This window comes from Plectropomus leopardus, chromosome 4 (genome assembly GCF_026936395.1).
Source record: "Plectropomus leopardus strain MGB_pleo_1.0 chromosome 4, ASM2693639v1, whole genome shotgun sequence".
In the NCBI taxonomy this organism is placed as follows: Eukaryota; Metazoa; Chordata; class Actinopteri; order Perciformes; family Serranidae; genus Plectropomus; species Plectropomus leopardus.
In genome coordinates, this window is record NC_142179.1 from 2,629,974 (window position 1) to 2,650,647 (window position 20,674).

Here is a 20,674-nt window from a genome sequence, read left to right on the forward strand (position 1 = left end):
CACAGAAGTCTGACCTTAACCCCATCCAACACCTTTGGCTGACCTGATCCAGCATTAGTGCTGGACCTCACTGATGCTCTTGTGGCTGAATAGGAGCACATCTCTGCAGCAAGGTTATGAAGTCTGTTGGAAAGTCTGAAATCAAAAGAGTGGAGGATGTTAGAGCAGCAGATCATTGTTTGGAGTCACATAATCAACTACCACAGAAGGAGGATGTTCAGTGTCCATTTACTTTTGGAAACAGGGGCTCCAGTTTCATCTCTTGTGTCTTTCATGGAAATACCTCAAAATGTTTGTGATTAGTAGTTGTGAAATATGCAGCACAATGGTTGTGAATCTGACATTTGGGATTATTATTTGAGCCTTGATAATGCAGCCCCACATTTTAAGCATTTAGCTGATGCTTACTCAGAGCGGCTTAGAGTAAGCTTTAAATCATGGATCACCCACATTATAAGCAACAAATACAAAGGTTAAAGCTGTGTCGCCAAGGCAACAAATGTCTAAAACGCCTGTCCTCTGTGTGTATCGCGAAATATAACTGAATGTCCTGTATTCTTCCTGCAGTGAGACTCTGACTGAGAGGCTGACAGCTGAGAGACGTTTGGCTGCATGAAGAGGCCGAGTGACGGGACCCTGGTCCTCACCTAGACCCCTCCCACGACCCCCCACTACCTGGACATGGTGAGCCTCCTGTGCACCTCTTTGTGTGTTGTGTGTTTTTAGCCACTAAAGTTCCTTTCCAACTGCGTAAAATAATCCGGCAACTACCTCATTTCCAACAAAATAAGCTATATGCAGGTTTTTTAACGGGGGTTAACCAGAAGAGCTGAGCTGTGTACACAGCTCTGTAGCCGACAAGTATGCCTGTCTATGCCTAAACTTTATGGTAGTTACTAGGGCTGTTACTAGGGATAACGATATAAATCACGAAATAACTTTTCCAAGATTGAAATATGAGACATAGTCGATAGAACGCATTAACTGCGGCAAACGAAATGCAGTGAATGACTTTGGCTCTTGAACAGCTGAGTGTTTGACAGCCACAGCATTTCATTATCGCGGATCAAACAGCTGATGGTCCGACAGCAGCGCAGTGAGACAGACAAACAGAGCGCTGCTTCTCCTCAAAGCACCAAAGTGTCTAAAACAGACTCATCTGCAGAGGTGAAAGTGACTTCTTCAGACTTCTACAGACGACTTTGTGTTAGTTTCAGCTTTAATCAGACTTTGGATGAATTATTTAGAAACACCAGGACGCATCGCTCCGTGTCTCATCCAGCCGCTCGTGCTGAGCTCTCATTATTATTACCAGGGGCAGATGTAATGTTTTGGGGGCCCGGGGCCACAAGCACATGAGCTTATTTTCAGCCTTTCTCTAACTGGGAATGCTGGCAGGCTGTTGGCAGCTATAGGAGAAGTAGGCCGACTCAAAAGTTTTTAATTCCTGAGTAAAATGATTAACAGCACAGAAGTTTGACAGAAGCTGAAGTCAGAGTCCTGCAGTCAGGAGAGGTTGGCCTGTTATCAGCACAATGTGCTTAAATTTACCTGAAGTTTGTTGAGGATGGAGCTTTTATTTTTCATATAATGCTGGAAAATTTAACCTCACTGTAAACCAGTTTCTAAGGTGATTCCACAATTATCATCATAGATCATCAGACCGATTATTGATTATTAATTAACAGCTCTCACATTTAAACAGACTTTTCAAAATACTTCACACTTTAGGATAAAATAAAACAGAACATTAACAGGGAAATAATGGCTTAAATGTAAGCTGAATTAAACTTATGTCCACTTCAGAGTGCAGACATGTCAGACAGCCCACTTCAGCGCGGAGATGTCCAACAGCTGGCTCCAACGCGCGGACATGTCAGACAGCCCGATTTAGTGCAACATGTCTCATCCAGCCACTGGTGCTGAGCCTCTCATTATCATTACCAGGGGAAAATGTAATGTTTTGGGGGCCTGGGGACACAAGCACATTACCTTATTTCTCAAACAAAACAATCAATTGTTGGCATATTGAACCGTTTCAGGCGGCAGGATAATAAGCACTGTGCTGAAATACTTTTTGAAACATTTGTCTGATGTCAGGTACTGATGAGTATTAGACCCTTCTCACCAAAACACAGACAATCCCCAAAGGATTTGAGTGAGAAGTACGTTTTGATGAAATTCGCAGAGTGCACTGTCTGAAAATATTCCAACCCAGTTTGACTAAAATTAGTGAAACTCCTTCTGTGAGGCCGTCAGCTGTTTACAGCAACATTTAACCTCAAACTTAGTTAATCTGATGAATCCAACATACAGTACAATATGTGAATACTGGACTGTAGTTTTCATTACATCAGAAGTGTGACTTTTATATTTCTACCTTTAACACAAATAGATTTTTTAAAAGTTGTGGACCGACTGACTTGTTTTTTGAGTTTGTGTTTGCTCCCTCATTACATCTGAAAAATCCACAAAAACTATGAGCAGAGAACGGCACCGACAGTGTATTTCCAAGGTACATGGAGAAAGAAAAAAAGTCTGTGGAGGTCAAAACTCCAGCAGCGTTTGTGGTAGAAATAATTTTATTTCAGCTTTTGGCCTTCACCAAGGTCGTTGTACAACACATTGATAATGTGTTACCAGTGGTGATGTGTTTTAGGACGACCCTGGCCGCACAGTCAAGTTGTTCTTTAGACTGAAAGTGTTGCGGAGTTTTGGCCAAGGTTAGTCACATATGTGGGATGGTGTCGGTGTGAATAATGGTGGTTTTGTCAGGAAAGAAAGTACAGCAAAAATGTCAAAAGGTCCTCTGCAGCTGTTTGGAGGCAGGTTACTCAGGTGGAAAGTAGATTAAAATAAAAAAAAAAGAAAGAAAGAAAATTGAGCCAAATAATTGATTTTAATCCACATCCAGTTAAAGTTGAATTCCAACAACTGACCTCCAACCAATACAACCACATAGGCTGTTTTTATAAACCCTCTAATACGGCTAAAAGGAACGTTTCGTGAATTAGTGCCCCCACCAGTGGCAGGAGATCAACACAAAAATAAAAAATGTGACCGTTAATGGTTGGAGTTTTAAACATGTGGTTTAGGTTCTAAAACTGTCGCAGTTTGGTTTAGTATATTTGTTATGTAGCTAATGTCACATAGCTTAACAACAGTTACATTATATTGATTCCTGTAACTTCTAAAAAGTCAACCTTGACTTTTTGTTTCACACGCAACATGAACAGCCAACTCATAAACGAAAGTCCTGCTTTTTTTGACCCTTATGTTCACCCTGACCTCCTCCTTAACGTGGATTTACAAAGAGAACTGGATACAGTGTTGGAGGCGGGGCCATTTCACTCCTGTGAAATTTGCTCAGTATTGTTGCCAAAACAGCCTGAATTCCTAATTCCTTAAAAATGCCTGAATCCTAAAAGACAACTTAAAATCCAAGAAATGTCCTAAAATCCTTGAAACATTCCAAAATCCTTAAAATATCTCAAAAACCTACACTTGTCCTACAATCCTAGAAATGCGCTAAAATCCTAGAAATCGTACAAATGTGCTAAAACATAAGAAATTCACTGAAATCCTAGAAATGTCCTAAAATCGTAGAGGTCTTAAAATCCTAGAAATGTCCTATAATCTTAGAAATGCCTTAAAATCCTTAAACATTCCAAAAACCTAAAACCATCTTAAAATCCTAGAACTGTCTTATAATCCTTGAAACATGCCAAAATCCTAAAAAAAAATCCTAAAATCCTATAAATGTCTTAAAATCCTAAAACTGTACTAACATCCAAGAAATGTCCTAAAATCCTGGAAATGTCCTAAAATCCTAAACATGACCTAAGATCTTAAAAGCATCCTAAAATCCAGGAAATATCCTAAAATCTGAGAAATGTCCTGAAACTTTAGAAACGTCCTTAAATCTTAAAAACATGCTCAAATTCCAAGAAATGTCCTAAAATCCTAGAATGTATGGCCTCCTGTGATTTTGCAAACGTGGCCCCCAAAGGAGAGAAAATTTTGTATCTGTGCCATAAATCAGGGTGTGTGTTATTCACCGGCACCCAGATGGATATTTTTTTCGAGGACTATCAGGGGAAATGAATGGTTGCGTAATGTCAGTTTGCAGTCTGTGTATGTGCTGGGTGTCTTCGCAGATGCTCTGTACCGTCATGTGTACAGTACAGCAGGCTGGTACGTGTCAGATGTCGAGATGAGAAAATGTGAGAGGAATTATTTCTGATTCGTGTGTCAGATTTAAGTAAATGGCATCCACCGACAAACCCGGCAATGCAATTCATTAAAGCGCTGAATGTCATTATGCTGTAATTGCGGCGCGAGCCTGAACACCCGGCTGTCTTGTAGGTAACAAATAAAAGCAACGAGCCTGGCACCGGGCCGGGATCCGCAACCCGTGTTGAGGCCGTGAAAGTCTTAATCTTTCATTTAGATCTCGTTAATGTTTGTGTGCGTACGCTTGTGTGTTATGGTTGTTGACGCTGCCCACACTTGCCGCTACACAGCCTCGAATGCCCCCGGCAGTTCGGCGAGAGATTAGCTAGGTCGTGATGAATGACCCTCGCAACTCCAGCACAAGCCCCTGAGACTCGCGGCCATGAATTATTAAAGCACCGTCATAAATAACTCACCGTAATGAGGGTGTGCTTACACGCTGCGGGCGGGGAGAGAGGGAGGACGGGGGAAAGGGGAAAGAGAGGATCGCAGTCAAAGAGCGAGGGATGATTGAGAGAGATAGCAGTTTGACCTTGGACTGAAAGCGTGGCGCGACGCTCGGCCTACCGCCGGACGCACTCAGGCTTGTTAAAACGAGCACCGAGCTAATTTTTGCACATCAGCCTTTTTTTTCCCTTTCCCCCCTCGCAGAAATGAGCTCCATCCCTCTGAGTACATGTCATAAATGTTAATGTTAAGTAACGGCGGCTGTATCTAGGCCACGCAGAGATTGGCAGCAGCTCAGGTCGCTTCAGGTGTTGCTGTCATCGTGCAGACTGTGATGAGCCGCGCTGACACCCAAAACAAGCTGCCGCGTTTGCAGCAGAATGTCTGAGGAAGGAAGTCGAGGGAAAACAACACCAGGCGCTGAATTTAAAAAAAACCCAGTGTGTTCAAGTTCAAAGAAATCTATTTTGCTCTCCGTTTCGTCTGCTTCCTGCAGCAACAGTCAAACAAACTCAGATTAGTTTCTGTGTAATTACCCAGAGTCGGCGCGGCTTTGATGGATGACGGCGACGATTATGATGATGATTCTTCTTTTAACCCTTTAAAGACCTGAAGTGACATCACTTTTCTATTGCTTTGAACTCGGAGCCAATTAGTGCGATTCCTTTCCAAAATATGGGGAAAAAAATGCAATGAGCAACGCTCACAAAAAAAACATTTTTTAAGCCCTTTCCTCGGGTCTTTTTTTTTTTACTTTTTTCATTTTTTATTATATTTATTCGTTTATTTTACACATTTTCATGTAATTTTCCTGTGTTTTTTACTAATTTCTTGCAAATTTTTGGGTCATTTCTTCTTTCGTTGCACATTGCCTCATTTCCGCATTTTTTGAAAGAAATGGAGCCAGTTTGCTCAAGTTTTAAAGGGTTAACCATCAAACCAGTTTTTTGATCGTCTGGTATCGATGACCCTTTAAAATAGCTGAGTGAGCAGCAGATAAAAAGTAGTCAGATGTACGTCAGATATTAGAAAATAAGACATCAAGCATGTGGAGGAAGCTGACACTGTCTATGGGGCCAAAAGTATGTGGACACCTGGAAATATCACCCATATGTGATTTACGTATTATTGCACATGAGGGTGTGCTTTAACATCTTTTGAGCATGACAGTTATGTAGAGTTTTAGGCACTTGCACGGAGGTCCGCAAGCATCACTGAAGTGACGTTAAGGCACACCCTCAAGTCTGTGTCATCTACAGATTTTTTATTTTTTAAAATTTTTTTATTGGCCGAACAATGCAAGGCATACAAATCTCAGAGAACCTGAGCCTTTTCCTGTTTTTCTCATGTTTTCTCCCCTTTACCCTTCCACCCCCCGTAACAGAAAAACAAACAGCAGAAACTAAACCAGGTGCAACAATCATGAACAAAACTCCTGAGTTGCAGTAACACCAGTACAGAACACAGACGAGGAAACGAAGATAAGATAAGATAATCCTTTATTGATCCCCACAGGCGAAATTCAAGTTTGCAGCAATACAGGGGGAAGTACAAGGGCAAAAAGTGACGTATGAAAAGAAGACAGCGTTTGGATTGTGGATTGGGGGGATATCACTGAGAGCATGTGGCCTCCGCTGCTGTTATACGAGAAGAGTAAAGAGAAAACATTCGGATAAAAATGACAAAGAAACAAAAACTAAAAAAACATCAAACAAATGGGAATATTGCAAAATAAATGAAACACAACAACAAAAAACTAGGTTGAAAAACTGACAAAAAAATCTACAGATGTTGAAGCCAACATAAACGCTCACTGAGACTTGGCTGAGACTGAGAGATTGGCTTTCTATTGTTGACCTTCACAAATGGGCCATTTAAGCGACACTCCCTCACCGCCGCACCGCTCTGCTTCCAGTCTACACAACATATGATTCGGTGTGAAGAGTTTATCCACTTTAAGCTGTTTAAATCTAAAAATACATAATTTTCTCTCCGTTCTGGCCTTCTGTTCACATTAAAACACAGTTGTTCTGAACCTTTAACTATAATTATACGTTTTTCTGAAACCAGAGTGGATAAACGCCTGTTTGGTATTTCAGCGTGTGACGAGGCGTCTGTTAACGCTGACATGAGTCTGCCCTGTGAAGGTGGAGGGCTGTGCTGTATTATCATTAACATGTATTTATGTTGACTCTGCACCAGATGTTGACTGTGATGTGCAGATGTGCTGTTTGCAAACTGACCCGAGGATGAATTACAACAGATTTAGCCATTTTTCTGGTGCCGAAATCGACTTTACTTATCTATTGATGTGGTTGGCAGTTATGTCGTCTTATTAAAACACAGTGAACTGTTAAATGATGTTGGGCTCTCGGAGCACATCCGAGGTTTGATTAGTTATTCTGCCGACAGACAGGTAATAACCAAAATTCATTATTTCAGTGTAACTTAATTGTTTGATCCTGTAGATGTTATGAAAACGTTATTGTTTGTTTATACGTTATTTGCTTGAATTCCATTCAGTTCTCATGACCCAGATATTTCAAGAACACCTTGTGGGAATTTCTTAAAATTTGGCACAAACGTCCACCTGGATTCAATAATGAACCAATTAGATATTTGTGGCCAAAGGTGAAGGTCACTGTGATCTCATATTTGTAATTCTTGTAAATGTGATATCTCTCTCTTGAGTTTTTAATTTTTTTTTGGCACAAACATCCACTTGGACTCAAGAATGTACTGAATCGAATTTGGTGGTCAAAGGTCAAGGTCACTGTGACTTAAAAAACATGTTCTTGGTCATTACTCATATGATTATCATGACAATGTTTCACACAAATAGGATAAATAATAAATGATCAAGTGACAACATTGTATATCCAAAAGGTCAAAGGTTAACTTCACTGTGACATCGTACATTCTGCAAAAACACTTTTTCTTGCTATTACTCAGCGTCATAACTCAGCAACAGAAGGGGAGACATTTGGTCAGATGCTGATTGGTGACACTAATCTTGTGCTGATTGTAGAGATCTTCTGTGCTGTCGGGGGGAAGATCTGTGTGAAACATCCATATTTTACAGTTTGTAGCTTCTTTTCAGCAACATCCATGTTTCAAGTATTGATGTAAACTGCAACTTTACTGGTTCACGCAGGCATACGACCACAAAGCAGTATTTCCAGTTAGATGGTCATCTTAGTCCAAAAATATTTGATTTTATAGAGAAATGCTTGTTTTCTTCAGGTGTTCTGATGTATAAGAAACATTTTTTCCATTATTCTCTGAAAACAGTGAACATTATTCTCATTGATGACATTTGTAAATGACACTGCTGCGGCAGATAGACCATCTCAGAGCTACAACTTTGTAAAGGCCACAGGTTTTATTCCTGCAGAAGTCCATTTAGGTCCAACAGCGGACTCGTTTCCGCTCTGAACGTCCTTGAGCTTCACTCTAAACCTCCACCTGCTCGCTCTGTGTGATTCATACCGCACACCAGCATGAGCTGGAATGAAAACCTGTCCAAAATAAATTATGATAATGTCTCTCTTTCCCCTCGCCTGAACCCAGAGGTTGTTCCGATCCTTTGCAAACGACGACCGCCATGTCATGGCCAAGCACGCCAGCATCTATCCGGCGCCGGAGGAGCTGGAGGCCGTGCAGACGCTGGTGTCCACCGTGGAGGGAGCCCTCAAGAAAGTCTCTGATTGGATGGATGGCCTCAACAAATCCTCAGGGAAGACCTCCATCAGTAACGAGGCTGTGGACAATACAGAAGAGGACGTTGCTGAGACCAAGTATGTCCCGTTGTGTGCTCTTTTCTTCGGGTTGCTTTTTCATCATCTTATTATAGTTCATTCCTTTATGGCAGTGATACTCAACGTACCACCTGTGATCCAAATCTGGCCTGGAATAGGGTACAAAGTGGCCCCCCAAACCATTTTCTAATTCACAATAACAATAAAGTGATTCACGCTGGGAACTGTTTTTGTTCTTTTAGTACACATAAGGAGCAAGAGTACATGAAACAGCATCAAAATAGGGCTTATTTATCCAAAAAAAGTGCCAGTGGAGGATCCACCACACCCCCAGACAGAGGTCCTAACTAAGCCCCTCATGTCCTAATATTAAGGAAATGTCCTAGAAATGCTCTAAATTCTCAGAAATGTCCTAAAATTCTAGAAATATCCAAAATACGAGAAATGTCCTAAAATCCAAGTAGCGTCCTACACGCTAGAAACATCCTAAAATCCAAAAAATGTCCTAAATCCTAGAATTGTCTTAAATCAGAGAAACATCCTAAAATCTTAGAAGTATCGCAGAGTCCTCAATGTCCTCAAATGCAAGCAACGTCCTACATCTGAAAAACGTCCTAACATCCAAGAAATAGCCTAAATCCTAGAATCGTCCTAAATCCAAAAAATCCAAAATGTCCTGAAATCCTAAAAACATCCTTAAAATCCTAGAAAATACCCAAAGTCCTGAAAATGTCCTAAAATCCTTGAAATGTCCCAAAATCCTAGAAATGTCCCAAAATCCAAGAAATATCCTAAATCCTAGAAATGTCCTAGACACATGTATGGGGCTCTTGCGACTGGCCCCTCATTTTTCATAAGTGTCCCCTAAACAAAGCAGGTCGAGTGTCCCCGTTTTATGGGACCCCTCAGTGGGCGTGTTCTCAGATCAAAGTTGAAGTAAATTTATCGCTCATTCCAGTTTATTTTGGTACCTTGGGCCGTTTCCTCTTCACAGTGCCAGATCGTCTCCCTCATAAAACTGTTCTGCTGTATTTCTTCATCCGGAGGATACGTGTGATGATTGGATGATTAAACAAGCTCAACAAACTCTCATAAATTCTCCACGTTTGGCTCGATGCCTGAACATCCACACAGAGGTTCAGTATTCACACAGCTTCTCTGTGGGGGAGCTGATCCGTACAAATAAAACACAGCCAAGACGGAAAAAAAGAAGTATATTATAATGTTTATGTGTAGGAGTAGGTCAGGTCAGCTATGATATTACACAGATTAAGATATCATTTATATCCAGTAAACAATAAACATGTAAAAAAAATGTATTAAGCCAAAAGTCCAGAAGTATCACCGGTTAAATATTATAAAGTAAAAGTACTCATTGTGCATTGATACATTTTTATGTATATCTTTTTATTATTAATGAATTAAAACATTGGCAGTTGCAGCCGGTCGAGCTGCAGTAGATTTAATCTAGTTTCTATAAAGATGTTAATCCAGAACAGAGTGAATTGTCACTCAGTCTGGGCTGTTATGCGCATTCGTTGATGTCCAGTTGAAATGTTTTGAATGTAAATTTGTATCCGCTCGGTGACTGTAGCTGATAAATGTTATGGCAGATATACTTATTGTTCTTAAATAAATGTACTCTATTACTTCATCCTGCTATAACAGAGACAGTCACAGCAGAAATGTCACTGTTAGCTGGTCCGTCCCATTCTCGTGACGCAGATATCTCAAATTTGGCACAAACATCGGTTGGGTTCAACAATGAACTGATCAGAATTTGCCGGTCAAAGGTCAAGGTTTCCGTGCCTTTGCTACTGTCTCATTATCGTGAACATAATTTCTCAAGAGGTCCTTGATGGGATGTCTTCAAATTTGGCACAAATGTCCACTTAAACTCATTAATAAATTGAAATTATTTTGGTTAAAGGTCAAGGTAACCTTACTTCCGTCTCATTCTAGATTCTAGATATCTTAAAAACATCTTGTCAGATTTTACGTCAATTTTCAGACTAAACTATATAAATAATAGTAAATTTAAAAAAAAATAATTAAATTAAAAGCCACTTCAGAAGGTCTTGAGTTTGCTCAAATCACAAACTGCTGCTGAGGAAAAAAAAAAATCACAAAGAGTTTAATCTGTGACGTGTTCAAAGACGGGCAAAAACATTTGGAGAGGGGACACAGAATGACGCAACATGTGTGTCAGGGAAACGTGTTTAAAAGAAAAAGAAGTAAAAAAAAAAAAAGAAGGTCAAGTTGACATCACAAATGTTTCTGTTTCTTGCCACAGCGTAAAAATTTGTATGTTAAATTTCAAATTTGGCACAATTGTCCACTTGAACCTAATGATCAATTTATATAATATATTAATTTATATAATTGATCATTTAGGTAGTCAAAAGTCACTGTGGCCTCCAGTTTGTCCCATACAAGAACACCTCTATGGAATTTCCTCACATTTGGCACAAACGTCCACTTGGTCTCAATGATGAACTCATCACTGGCATAAAAAAAACATATTTTCCATGATTATGCAAGAATTGATATGCAAATTACGACAAAATTTCCCACAAATGTCGAAGAGAATAAACTGATAAAGTGATGTCATTTCATATGCAAAAGGTCAAAGTCCAACTAAACTAGGCCAATGATTCTACAACAAGTGAACGAGAAAATATCTCAGTAAATTGGGCAAACTGACCCTTTAAAGTTTAACTACATGCTACTACAGTACCGGATGGAGGGACTTATGTTGTGGAGATCAAACAGTCTGTGAATTCATCTTTGCAGTGTAAAAAATGCAGGACAGTTTCTGCAATCTTTCCTCCTGTGTAAACACACATTTTAAAGTTCAGCTGGAGTTAACACGATGCTAAATCAAGTTCTCCAAATGTTACAGGCTTTTAGTACAAGTTCACCAATTAATGTTTCTGCTGACAGTTTTGTCGCTGGCACGCAGCGGAGGGATACTTCCTGTTTCTCGCTGGGACAAAACACGAGCAATTAACCTTCACATGCTGCTGCTGGTGCTTATTATTCAGCTGAACTTCAAACATTTCTTACAGCGTTTTCGTGTGAGGAAGGAGTCACTTCATGGCCAGCATGGAGACAAGAAAATATCACAGCAAATTTCATTGTTAGAGTGGAACATGAATCTCGTATAAAGACAGACCTGGAGAAAATTTGTCCCTAACCAGCAAATTGAGAAACATGGGAAGAAGGCAATAAGCAACAAAAGAAGAATTGACCCAAATATAAGCAAGATATAAAGTGGAAAGTACAAGAAAATTATCTGAAAGAAATATAGTAATAATATCAGAAATATAAGAAAGAAAAATATAAATAAAATAAATAATTAAAAAAGTCGAATAAAAAACAAGGACATTTGAATGACTGCTTAAAAATGATTATAATTTTGTAACATCATTTCAGTATTTTATTGTTATAATTATAAATTGACCTAAAAAACCTAAAACATATATTTTTTTGTGTGATAACACGAGAATCCATACCCTAATTATGACAATATTTCACACGTTTGATAGAATTAAAAATAAATAAATAAATAAAAAAATAAAAATAGATAATAAAAAAAACAGTGAAATTACCTGGAAAAATGCTTAAAAATTACAACAATAATGTAGCATAACTGCAAATGCGTAATAAAAGTGCTCCAAAATATAATCATTTTGTAACATGATTTTAGATATTTATAATGATAATTATAGATATAGTTTTTCCCTAGACGTTTTCCCCTAACTTTTTAAAAATAAATTTATACATTTCTAGCAATTTGTGGAACGTTTCTTACCAGTTTGCTCATTTATAAATTTTAGGATCTCGGGTTGTATTTGTGTGTTGTGTGTTGTGAACTGTGTGGTTATCAGAGAGTCTGTCTCTGTCCTCAGGCCCAGCGGCACCTCGACGCTGTGCGGGGTGACACGCGTCGGCCTGGTGGCCAAAGGCCTGCTGATCAAAGGGGACATGGACCTGGAGCTGGTGCTGATGTGCCGGGACAAACCCACCAAGCTGCTGCTGTACACCATCAGCGCCAACCTCCCGCTGCAGATCCAGGTACACGCAGCCACACCTCCAGCACTGCAGTGTTCAGCATCCACACTGAAAGCACAGCTGGGGGGCAGCCATGTGGGGTGGGGGGGCTTTTTTTTTTTTTTAAAAAGTATCTTTGTGATCCGAGCTTCAGAGGAAACGCTCGTCCTCAGAGAGCGACCACAAAGTTTTTTATGTGTGATAAAAGCACGAGAGTTTGTGTGGTGACACTGAAGAGGAGACACGCTGACGCCCTGATGTGAAGCAGGACATGATGATAATAATAAAAAATAACAGCATTACAGCGGTAGACGGGATATTGTGTTTAACCCTTCGAAACCTGAATTAACTGACTTCATTTCTTTCAAAAACGGAAAGAGGTGAACGAGCAACTCACCAAGAAATGGACCAAAAATTAGAACAAATTAGAAAAAAATGTAAATTATTATTATTAATATTGTTTTAATTATCAAGTATTGTTAATCTCATTCGTCATGTATTTATTGATTTATTTTTTTCTTTCATTTCTGTTTTTGGTTTGTTTTGTTTTGCTTTTGTCTGTCCATCTGTCTTGTGGGTGGATGTGTATTTGTATAGTGATGTGCAACTTTTTTGCACTTTTTTGTGTTGGCAAAACTTAAACTACCAGAAATATAAATAAATAAATAAATAAGAAGCTTTATTTGTATAGCACCTTTCATACAAGAAATGCAGCCCAATGTGCTTTACAAGAAAAACATGACACGCACCGAGTGCTAAAAAGACATAAAGATATAACGAAACCTGCATGTAAAAATAAAAAAATAAATAAATATGGTATTGCCACTAACAATAAAAGCTTCTATACAAATGAAAATTACTGAATGTAAATGCATTGAATAGCTATTGCAGAGAAAAAAAATGCAAACTTTAAACTGCTTAAAAAAGCTTTTAAAAAGTTAAATTTCATGAAAATCTGAAGATTCTGAGCATAATAACCAACCGATCCAGTCAAGTCAAGAAAGCTTTATTTTCCCCCGAGGGGCAAATTCTTGTGCAGCCAGCAGACGTACATTAGTGCATACACTAAAAACAGCAAAACAATAAATTTAAAATGACACCGCCCACCAGAAGTTTACAGCCCTGCAAAGTATAAAGAACACATTCAGAATGCAGCCTTATACACTGAATTTAGCCATAAAGAGTGAAAAACACAGCATTTATCTGCGAGTTGTTACTTTCTGATGCAGTTAAAACAGCAGAAGGGAAAAGCTTTAAAGCTTTAAAGATAATTAAAACCAAAACATCCTGTCAGCTGTGATCTGTGGGTGTACAGGAAACAAATGAGACGCTGTCGAAAGCTCCGAGATTACATTGTCACAAAAAATTGTCACTATATTTTTTTCGCATTTCAGTGACATACTTTGGCATTTTCTCTGAAATAAATGTAAGTCGACACTTTTGAATCAGTATAAAGGACAAGAGAGCATCGTAAATATCTGCTGTAGATTATTTGTTTTAAGAAATGTGTAAACAAATGATGATGTATAGTCTTATGATACTGAAATGCTGAAAACATCACCTGAAACACACAGACATCAGAATGAAGCGAGCTGTTTCTCACTGCAGTCTGTCTAAACTGCATGACGGATGGTACACAGCCGAATGTTTACTCACACAACACGGAGCAGAATTAAAAATGAAGCGCAGAGGCAGGTTTGAAAGATAAGATAAAAAATACATTTTCCTCAGAGTAATTTCAAAGCATTTAGTGCAAAATGAGTTATATGACACTCAGTTTTCTAAGAATGCAAAAGTAATAATAATAATACATGGAGACACATCGGCCCTCATTTACGAAACAAACGTAGGACAGAAAACAGGGCGTACGGTCATTTCCACACAAAGCTCGGCATTTATTATCGTGGATATGACTGAAGACAGCGATCAGATCTCACGTCCAATCTCAGCTTGCACATTTAACCCCTTAAAATTAGAGCAAATCGGCTAAATTTCTTTCAAAAACATTTGAAGAAGACAATGTGCTACAAAAGAAAAAAAATGACCCAAAATTAGTAAAAATTACAAGAAAATTACCTGAAAATAAGTTTTAAATAAAGATGAGGAAGTTTTTTTTTCAAAAGGAAATGACCTGAAAAGTGCTCGAAATATAATCATTTTGTCACATAATTTTAGATATTTTTAATGATAATTGTAGATTAGATAAGTTTTTCCCTAGCTTTTTTCTTTTTCCCCTCTAAGAGGTTATTTCCCTAGCTTTTTTAAAAATATTTTTTAAAATCTATTAATTTCTTGCAAATTGTGGAACATTTCTTATCACTCACGGACGAAGATCTGTGAAAACCTTACGGTGGTCAATTTTTTAAATGTATTTCTGACTTATTTACTCTATCTTTCAAACTTGGTGCAGACAGATTTCTTTTGATGTTTGAGCGCTGCTTAGGTGGAGATGGATGGTAATTAGTGGCGGATGCTCTATTCATTATTGTTATAATTATTATTAATTACTTTTTATTAATATCTTGCAATTTTTTTGGGCCATTTCTTGTTAAGTTTTTTAATATTTCAACCTGTTAAACCTAAACTTAAAAAGAATAATTCAGTAAAGATAAAAGTCATAATTTGACCCTCTTAAATCAGAAACAGTAGAGAAGAGTTTGAGCCTGAATGGAGCAAAACATTGTTCTGTCCTCAGAATAATGACGTATTACAGCGGTGATGCATCAAAGAGCCGTTTGTGGGTGAAATAAATAATTTCTAAGGGAGAAAAAGTTTTTTTGTTCTTTAACCAGATGAAAGGTTTATTTTTAGTCAGTAGGAGACGGAGATCCAGAGAGATGGTTTGAAGTGTGATATGAAAAGGAAGTGTCCTGTGCTGCTGAGACCGGACCTGATTTATCTCTGCCGTTCTGTCTCCTTGAGAAGTCTGAAGCCTGACTGCGGCATAATCCTCACCGTCCAACCTCTGACCGCCGGGACGCCGTCTTTACAGCGCCGACTTGTTAATTCAATCAGGCGTGATGCATCTCAGCAACCCTGAGAGCTCTGCGGGTTTATAACACCCTAAAATTCTGAGGTGAACAAAAAGTGTTATCATTAGATCTCCACCCGTCAGATGAGTTTCCACGGAGCCCCGCCCCCTCCTTTAAGCATCTGCCAGCTAACAAAGCGGCATCGACGCACACGGAGCCGTCTGCGCTTCCTGTGGCCCCCCCGTCTCAGTTAATTACCTGCCATATCTGCCGCGCGTGCTTCATCATCAGCGGAGGAAACCATTTTGAAGCTCTCATTTCCCGGGCCAAGCTGGGAGAGATTGACAGGCAGCGGGGTGATGGATGGGGTCATTTCTCGCAGAGACGAGATAGAGAGAATGCACTTGAAAACATGCCACTGAAGGCAACACGAATCTCGAGGAAAAACAAGATAGTTTGGCGTGCTGGGAATTGGCTGGCAGTAACAACGGGGGGGGGGGGCTGAATGTAAACACAACAGTTTGAGCCCTTTGCTGCTTTCAGAGGCCTGTTTGTCGTTCACATGGAAATTAGTTTTATGTCAAATCTTGTTTTGGTGTTTTGCTTTAGCTCCTAAATGTCATCATTTTCTTTGAAAACTTTTAATATGCTTGTTATGAAAAATAATTCACATAAGAGTCAGTGTCCAAATCATGTGATTCCGTCAGTACGTCAGGTTTGGAGATATATCTTTCATTTTCTCTTCTAATTTAGTGGATACGTTTCATGTTACTTTATTTTCTCGACTACTGAAGAGAGAAATCATCGTGCAGAGCTGCTGTGTGTGTTAGATGGTGTTTGTGCTGGTTGTTTTGTGTTGTATTGTTTTTTTAATGTGGTTTGACACACTGTGAGTATGGATGTTATGGATGTGTATTTAATCTAGTTACTGTTTAATATAAAAGGTAATATAGATGTTAATAAACAAACAAACATGTCATACACACTACTCTACTTTTCTGACTTTATGCCTCTGCACCGATGATATCCGAGGCCAGAGGCATTATGTTTTTGGGTAGTCCGTCCATGCGCCTGTGCATCTGTACGTCTCAAACTCAAAACGCCTTGTGGAAATTTCTTCAAATTTGGCACAAACATCCACTTGAATTTATTGATGAAGTTATTAAATTTTGGTGGTCATTGATCAAAGCTCACTATGACCTTGCATCTGACTCATGATCGTGACCACAATATCTCAAGAAGGCCTTGATGGAATTTGCTCAGATTTGGCACAAACTTCTTTTGGTGGTCGAAGGTCACAATAACGGAGACCTTGTCTGTCTCATTCTTTTAAAAATGATACCTAAAGGATGCCTCATGGGGGTTTCTTTAAATTTTGCACAAACGTCCACTTACTTTGACTTAAGGACAGACTGATTATATTTTCGTGGTCAAAGATCACAGTAACAGAGACCTTCTCCGTCTCATTCTTTTAGAAGTGATACCTAATGGACACCTCAAGGGAGTTTCTTCACATTTGGCACAAACATCCACTTGGACTTAAGGACGAACTGATTATGTTTTGGTAGTCAAAGGTCACAGTAACGGTGACCTTGTCTGTCTCATTCTTTTAAAAGTGATATCTGAAGGACGCCTCAAGGGGATATCTTCAAATTTGGCACAAACGTCCACTTTGACTCAAGAAAGAATGGATTAAAATTTGGTGGTCAAAGTAATTATGACCTTGCATCCATTTTATATTCTCATGAACACAACATCTCAAGAAGGCCTTGAGGTAGTTTGCTCAAATTTGGCACAAACATCCACTTGGACTCAAGAATGAACTGAATGAACAGAAGAGGAGACACTTGGTCAGATACTGAATTGGAGACACTAATCTTTGGTGTTCACCTTGACACTGTGCTGACTGAAGCTGATTTATTGATTTATATTCTCATTTTATAACATTAAGTTTCTCTCTCTGCGTGTTTTATGTTGTGTATCTGCTGCCCTCATATTAATCTGAGCCTGACTTTTTCAAAGTGATGCAGAAATACTACAGATCCGACCTCATAACATTCTGATCTTGACTTTAGCATCAAAGTGACTCGGGCTGTTGTTCAGACTGAAAGGAGTTTAATATAAGAGTGGTTCAAGTAAAGACCTTTTATCTGCAGATGAGGTAAACAAAGTATATTTATTTAAATACATGAAATATATGAAATGCTTGATGTTAATACAGTATTTAATTTGCAGGCCCTGTAAGACCTTGTTCAGAGAGCTTGTCCTAAACAAACCGCCTCGTTCTTTACAAACTGCTGGAGTCAATGTTGCATCTGTGATGTTCGATTTTTAATTAATGGTGCAGCCCTGCTTTGCAGACAATGACGGAGGACAAATACGAGGTGCAGTCGTGCGTGCCCGAGGCAGCCATCCGGGTCTGCAGCGCCAAAGACCCCCGACTCACTCTGAAGATCACCCTCTCCTCCTTAACCATGAGGGAGGAGCGCGGCACCACAGAAGAAGGTATTTACTCCGCCTCCTCTCCCCATCACCCCCACCCTGCCCCCTCCTGTGCTTCCTGTTTGGGAGGATGCTTCTCCTGTTTTTATTTGACCTTTATATGACAACAGAGGGCTGAGAGAGAGGGTGGGACTGCAGAGGTATAAAAGTGCTGTGAAACCTGAGCTGGATGTGGGGGACAGACTGGGGGAAATTGGGAAGGATGACACATCGAGAGAGCTGAAAGCTGAGAGGAGAAGAGGGGGGAAAAGGAGAAGGGATGATATGGATCTGGGTCAAGTGTGGTGGAAATAGCAGATGGCTGCTGAAGGATGATTTCCGCAGGGGATGTGTTGGGTTGGGATCGGTGAAAAAGGAGACATCTGTCTCAGGTGTCCTCTTGTACATCGTCCTGCATCTGATGAGAAACGACTCATCGATCCAAAAATCAGAGTTGAGAAGTTGTTCTGTTTGATGTTTTAAACAAAGACATAATTTTAGGCCAAATATAGATACATTTTAAGGACTTAATCCATGAAATACTCAATTTAAGGGCCCACAGGCCAAATCTTGCCCTCAATAGGGTGCCAGGTGGCCCCCCAGCCATTTTTTAATTTGCAATAAAAATAAAATGATTAACACTGGGAACTGTGTTTGTACTTCTAGCATACATAAGCTGCCAAAATGCATAAAACAGCATCAAAATAGAGTTTATTTATCCAAAAAAGTGCCCTGCATCCCTGACAGAGGTCCTAGCTAAGCCTCTAATATCCCAAAAATGAAATGGTAAAATCTCGAAACATCCTAAAATCCTAGAAACATGCCAAAATGCTAAAAGTCATACAGTCCTTGCAATGTCCTAAAATCTGTGAAAAATAGCTAAAATCCTGGAAGTATCCTAAAATGCGACAAATGTTCTAAAATCCAGGAAGCGTCAAAAAATTCTAGAAATGTACTTAAATCCAAGAAATGTCCCCAAACATAAGTCCTAAAATCCAAGAAACATCCTAAAATGCTAGAAACATCTTAAAACCCCCCAAAAGTCCTGAAATCCTAGAAACATCCTAAAATTGTAGAAACATCCTAAAATCCTTGAAACATCCTAAAATCCTTGAAACGTCCTAAAATCCTTGAAACATCCTAAAATCCTGGGTACGTCCTAAAATCTTAGAAATGTCCTGAAATCCTAAAAGCATGTTTGGGGCTGCTGTGACTGGCCCCTGGCCTAATGTCGTTTTGCAGAGAGCGAGGTGGCTGCTGACGTGAAGTAGCTCCTCACACCAACGAGGCGACTCATCTCATGTGATCAGTAGCTGTGAAAAAACTGAAGGGAAACTTAAGCTTCAGTGCCTCGACTGTGTTTGTTCTTCCCACGAACGGAAGTGAAATTAAAAATGAATGAAAGGCGAAGAGTCGGACGCGGCGAGCTGCCATTACAGCGCAGCGAGTCCCATTGTGGTCCCGCTCCCAGCGGGGACAGATTGAGTCGAGCCGTCACAAAAGGTAGAAAAATGAATCCTGCCAAACGGGAGAAAAGCACAGCTGTTGAGTCACAACAAGGAGAAAAGCATTTTTCCTTCAGGTTCAACATCCTGTCAGCACGGAAAAACAAGGACAGTGTTTGATCCGGGTTTGTTACGGTGTGACTGTCCCTCTCTGCCTCGCTGCGTGCACACAAACAGCAGCAGAGCCGACTGTCCTGGCACTGTTTCCCACACACACACACACACACACACACACACACACACACACACACACACACACACACCAAAAAAATAAAACTAACACAAGAATTTAAAAAGGTTATTAAGATAGCAGCCTCAGGGGTTTATGAACTCTGCTTAGGTTTCTGTCTGATAGCTGGTTCCATTTTGGATGCAAAATATCTGCATTCGCCAAGAATTGTAATTTCTGATTTATTTATTGAAGAAGAGTGTACTTTCATCCACATTTTAACAAAGTCAGCTGGGGAGCAAGTTTTAGTTTCTTACCTGATGTTAAGATCCATCCTAAATTAATAAAATATGAAGATACAGTATTTGTATGGTGGTTAAGACAAAAAAAACGTGTGCAGCGTCACAATTTACAGCACGCTTTAAGTATATGAGCGGATAAAATCCAAATAACTGACGATGCAGGTACAGTTTGAGTACAGTCATTTTAAAATTAGGTCAAATTAACCAACAACAGATGATAGTTCACCTCTTATTGAATCTTTTATTTCTTTTTTACCTACAAAGAAATAAAGGCCCTGACACACCAAACAGATGGGCGGCCGTCGGTGAGCATCTTTTCGTCTTTTCATCCGGCACCGTTGAACCTTTTTTGGTGACTTTCTTTTTTCCCATATTCCTGTATTTTGAGTCGGCGGCGCCCGTCTGAGATCTACTTCTGAGATTTACTCGCCAAACAAAAAATCTTCCCACATTTGGCGTTTGGCGGGAGTTGATTTCAGACCCTCGTTGTGTTCGTGTGCGTCTTTTTAGCACAGACACGTTGACGTGAGGGATGCAACAGGCCGCGTTATCGTTGTCGGTTTGGTGAGTCGGGGCCTTTTTGGCCATTTTAATGAATGAAGGGAAATATGAAATTTTGATGACAGATTTTAGTTCAGTTTTTAGGGCTTTAATTAACGCCAGGAGAGAAACTTTGACAATATTTCAGTCTGCGTACCTTCATCAGGATATGTAAAAGCAGATCACAGCAGAGGGTTGTTGAGGGAACCTGTGG

General features: G+C 39.6%; 1 protein-coding gene across 2 annotated transcripts in view; it reads left to right on the plus strand.

Annotated features, from left to right (window-relative positions):
* The window catches only part of LOC121944723 (spermatid perinuclear RNA-binding protein-like), a 141,576-nt gene that overhangs the window by 37,530 nt on the left and 83,372 nt on the right, over positions 1 to 20,674 (plus strand). For both annotated transcript variants that reach the window (XM_088076304.1, XM_088076303.1), the window contains exons 2-5: positions 568 to 684; positions 8,251 to 8,477; positions 12,350 to 12,515; positions 17,824 to 17,968. In XM_088076304.1, the coding sequence (XP_087932430.1) occupies positions 682 to 684; positions 8,251 to 8,477; positions 12,350 to 12,515; positions 17,824 to 17,968 (541 nt within the window). In that variant the 5' untranslated portion in view covers positions 568 to 681. The remainder of the gene's footprint in view (positions 1 to 567; positions 685 to 8,250; positions 8,478 to 12,349; positions 12,516 to 17,823; positions 17,969 to 20,674) is intronic.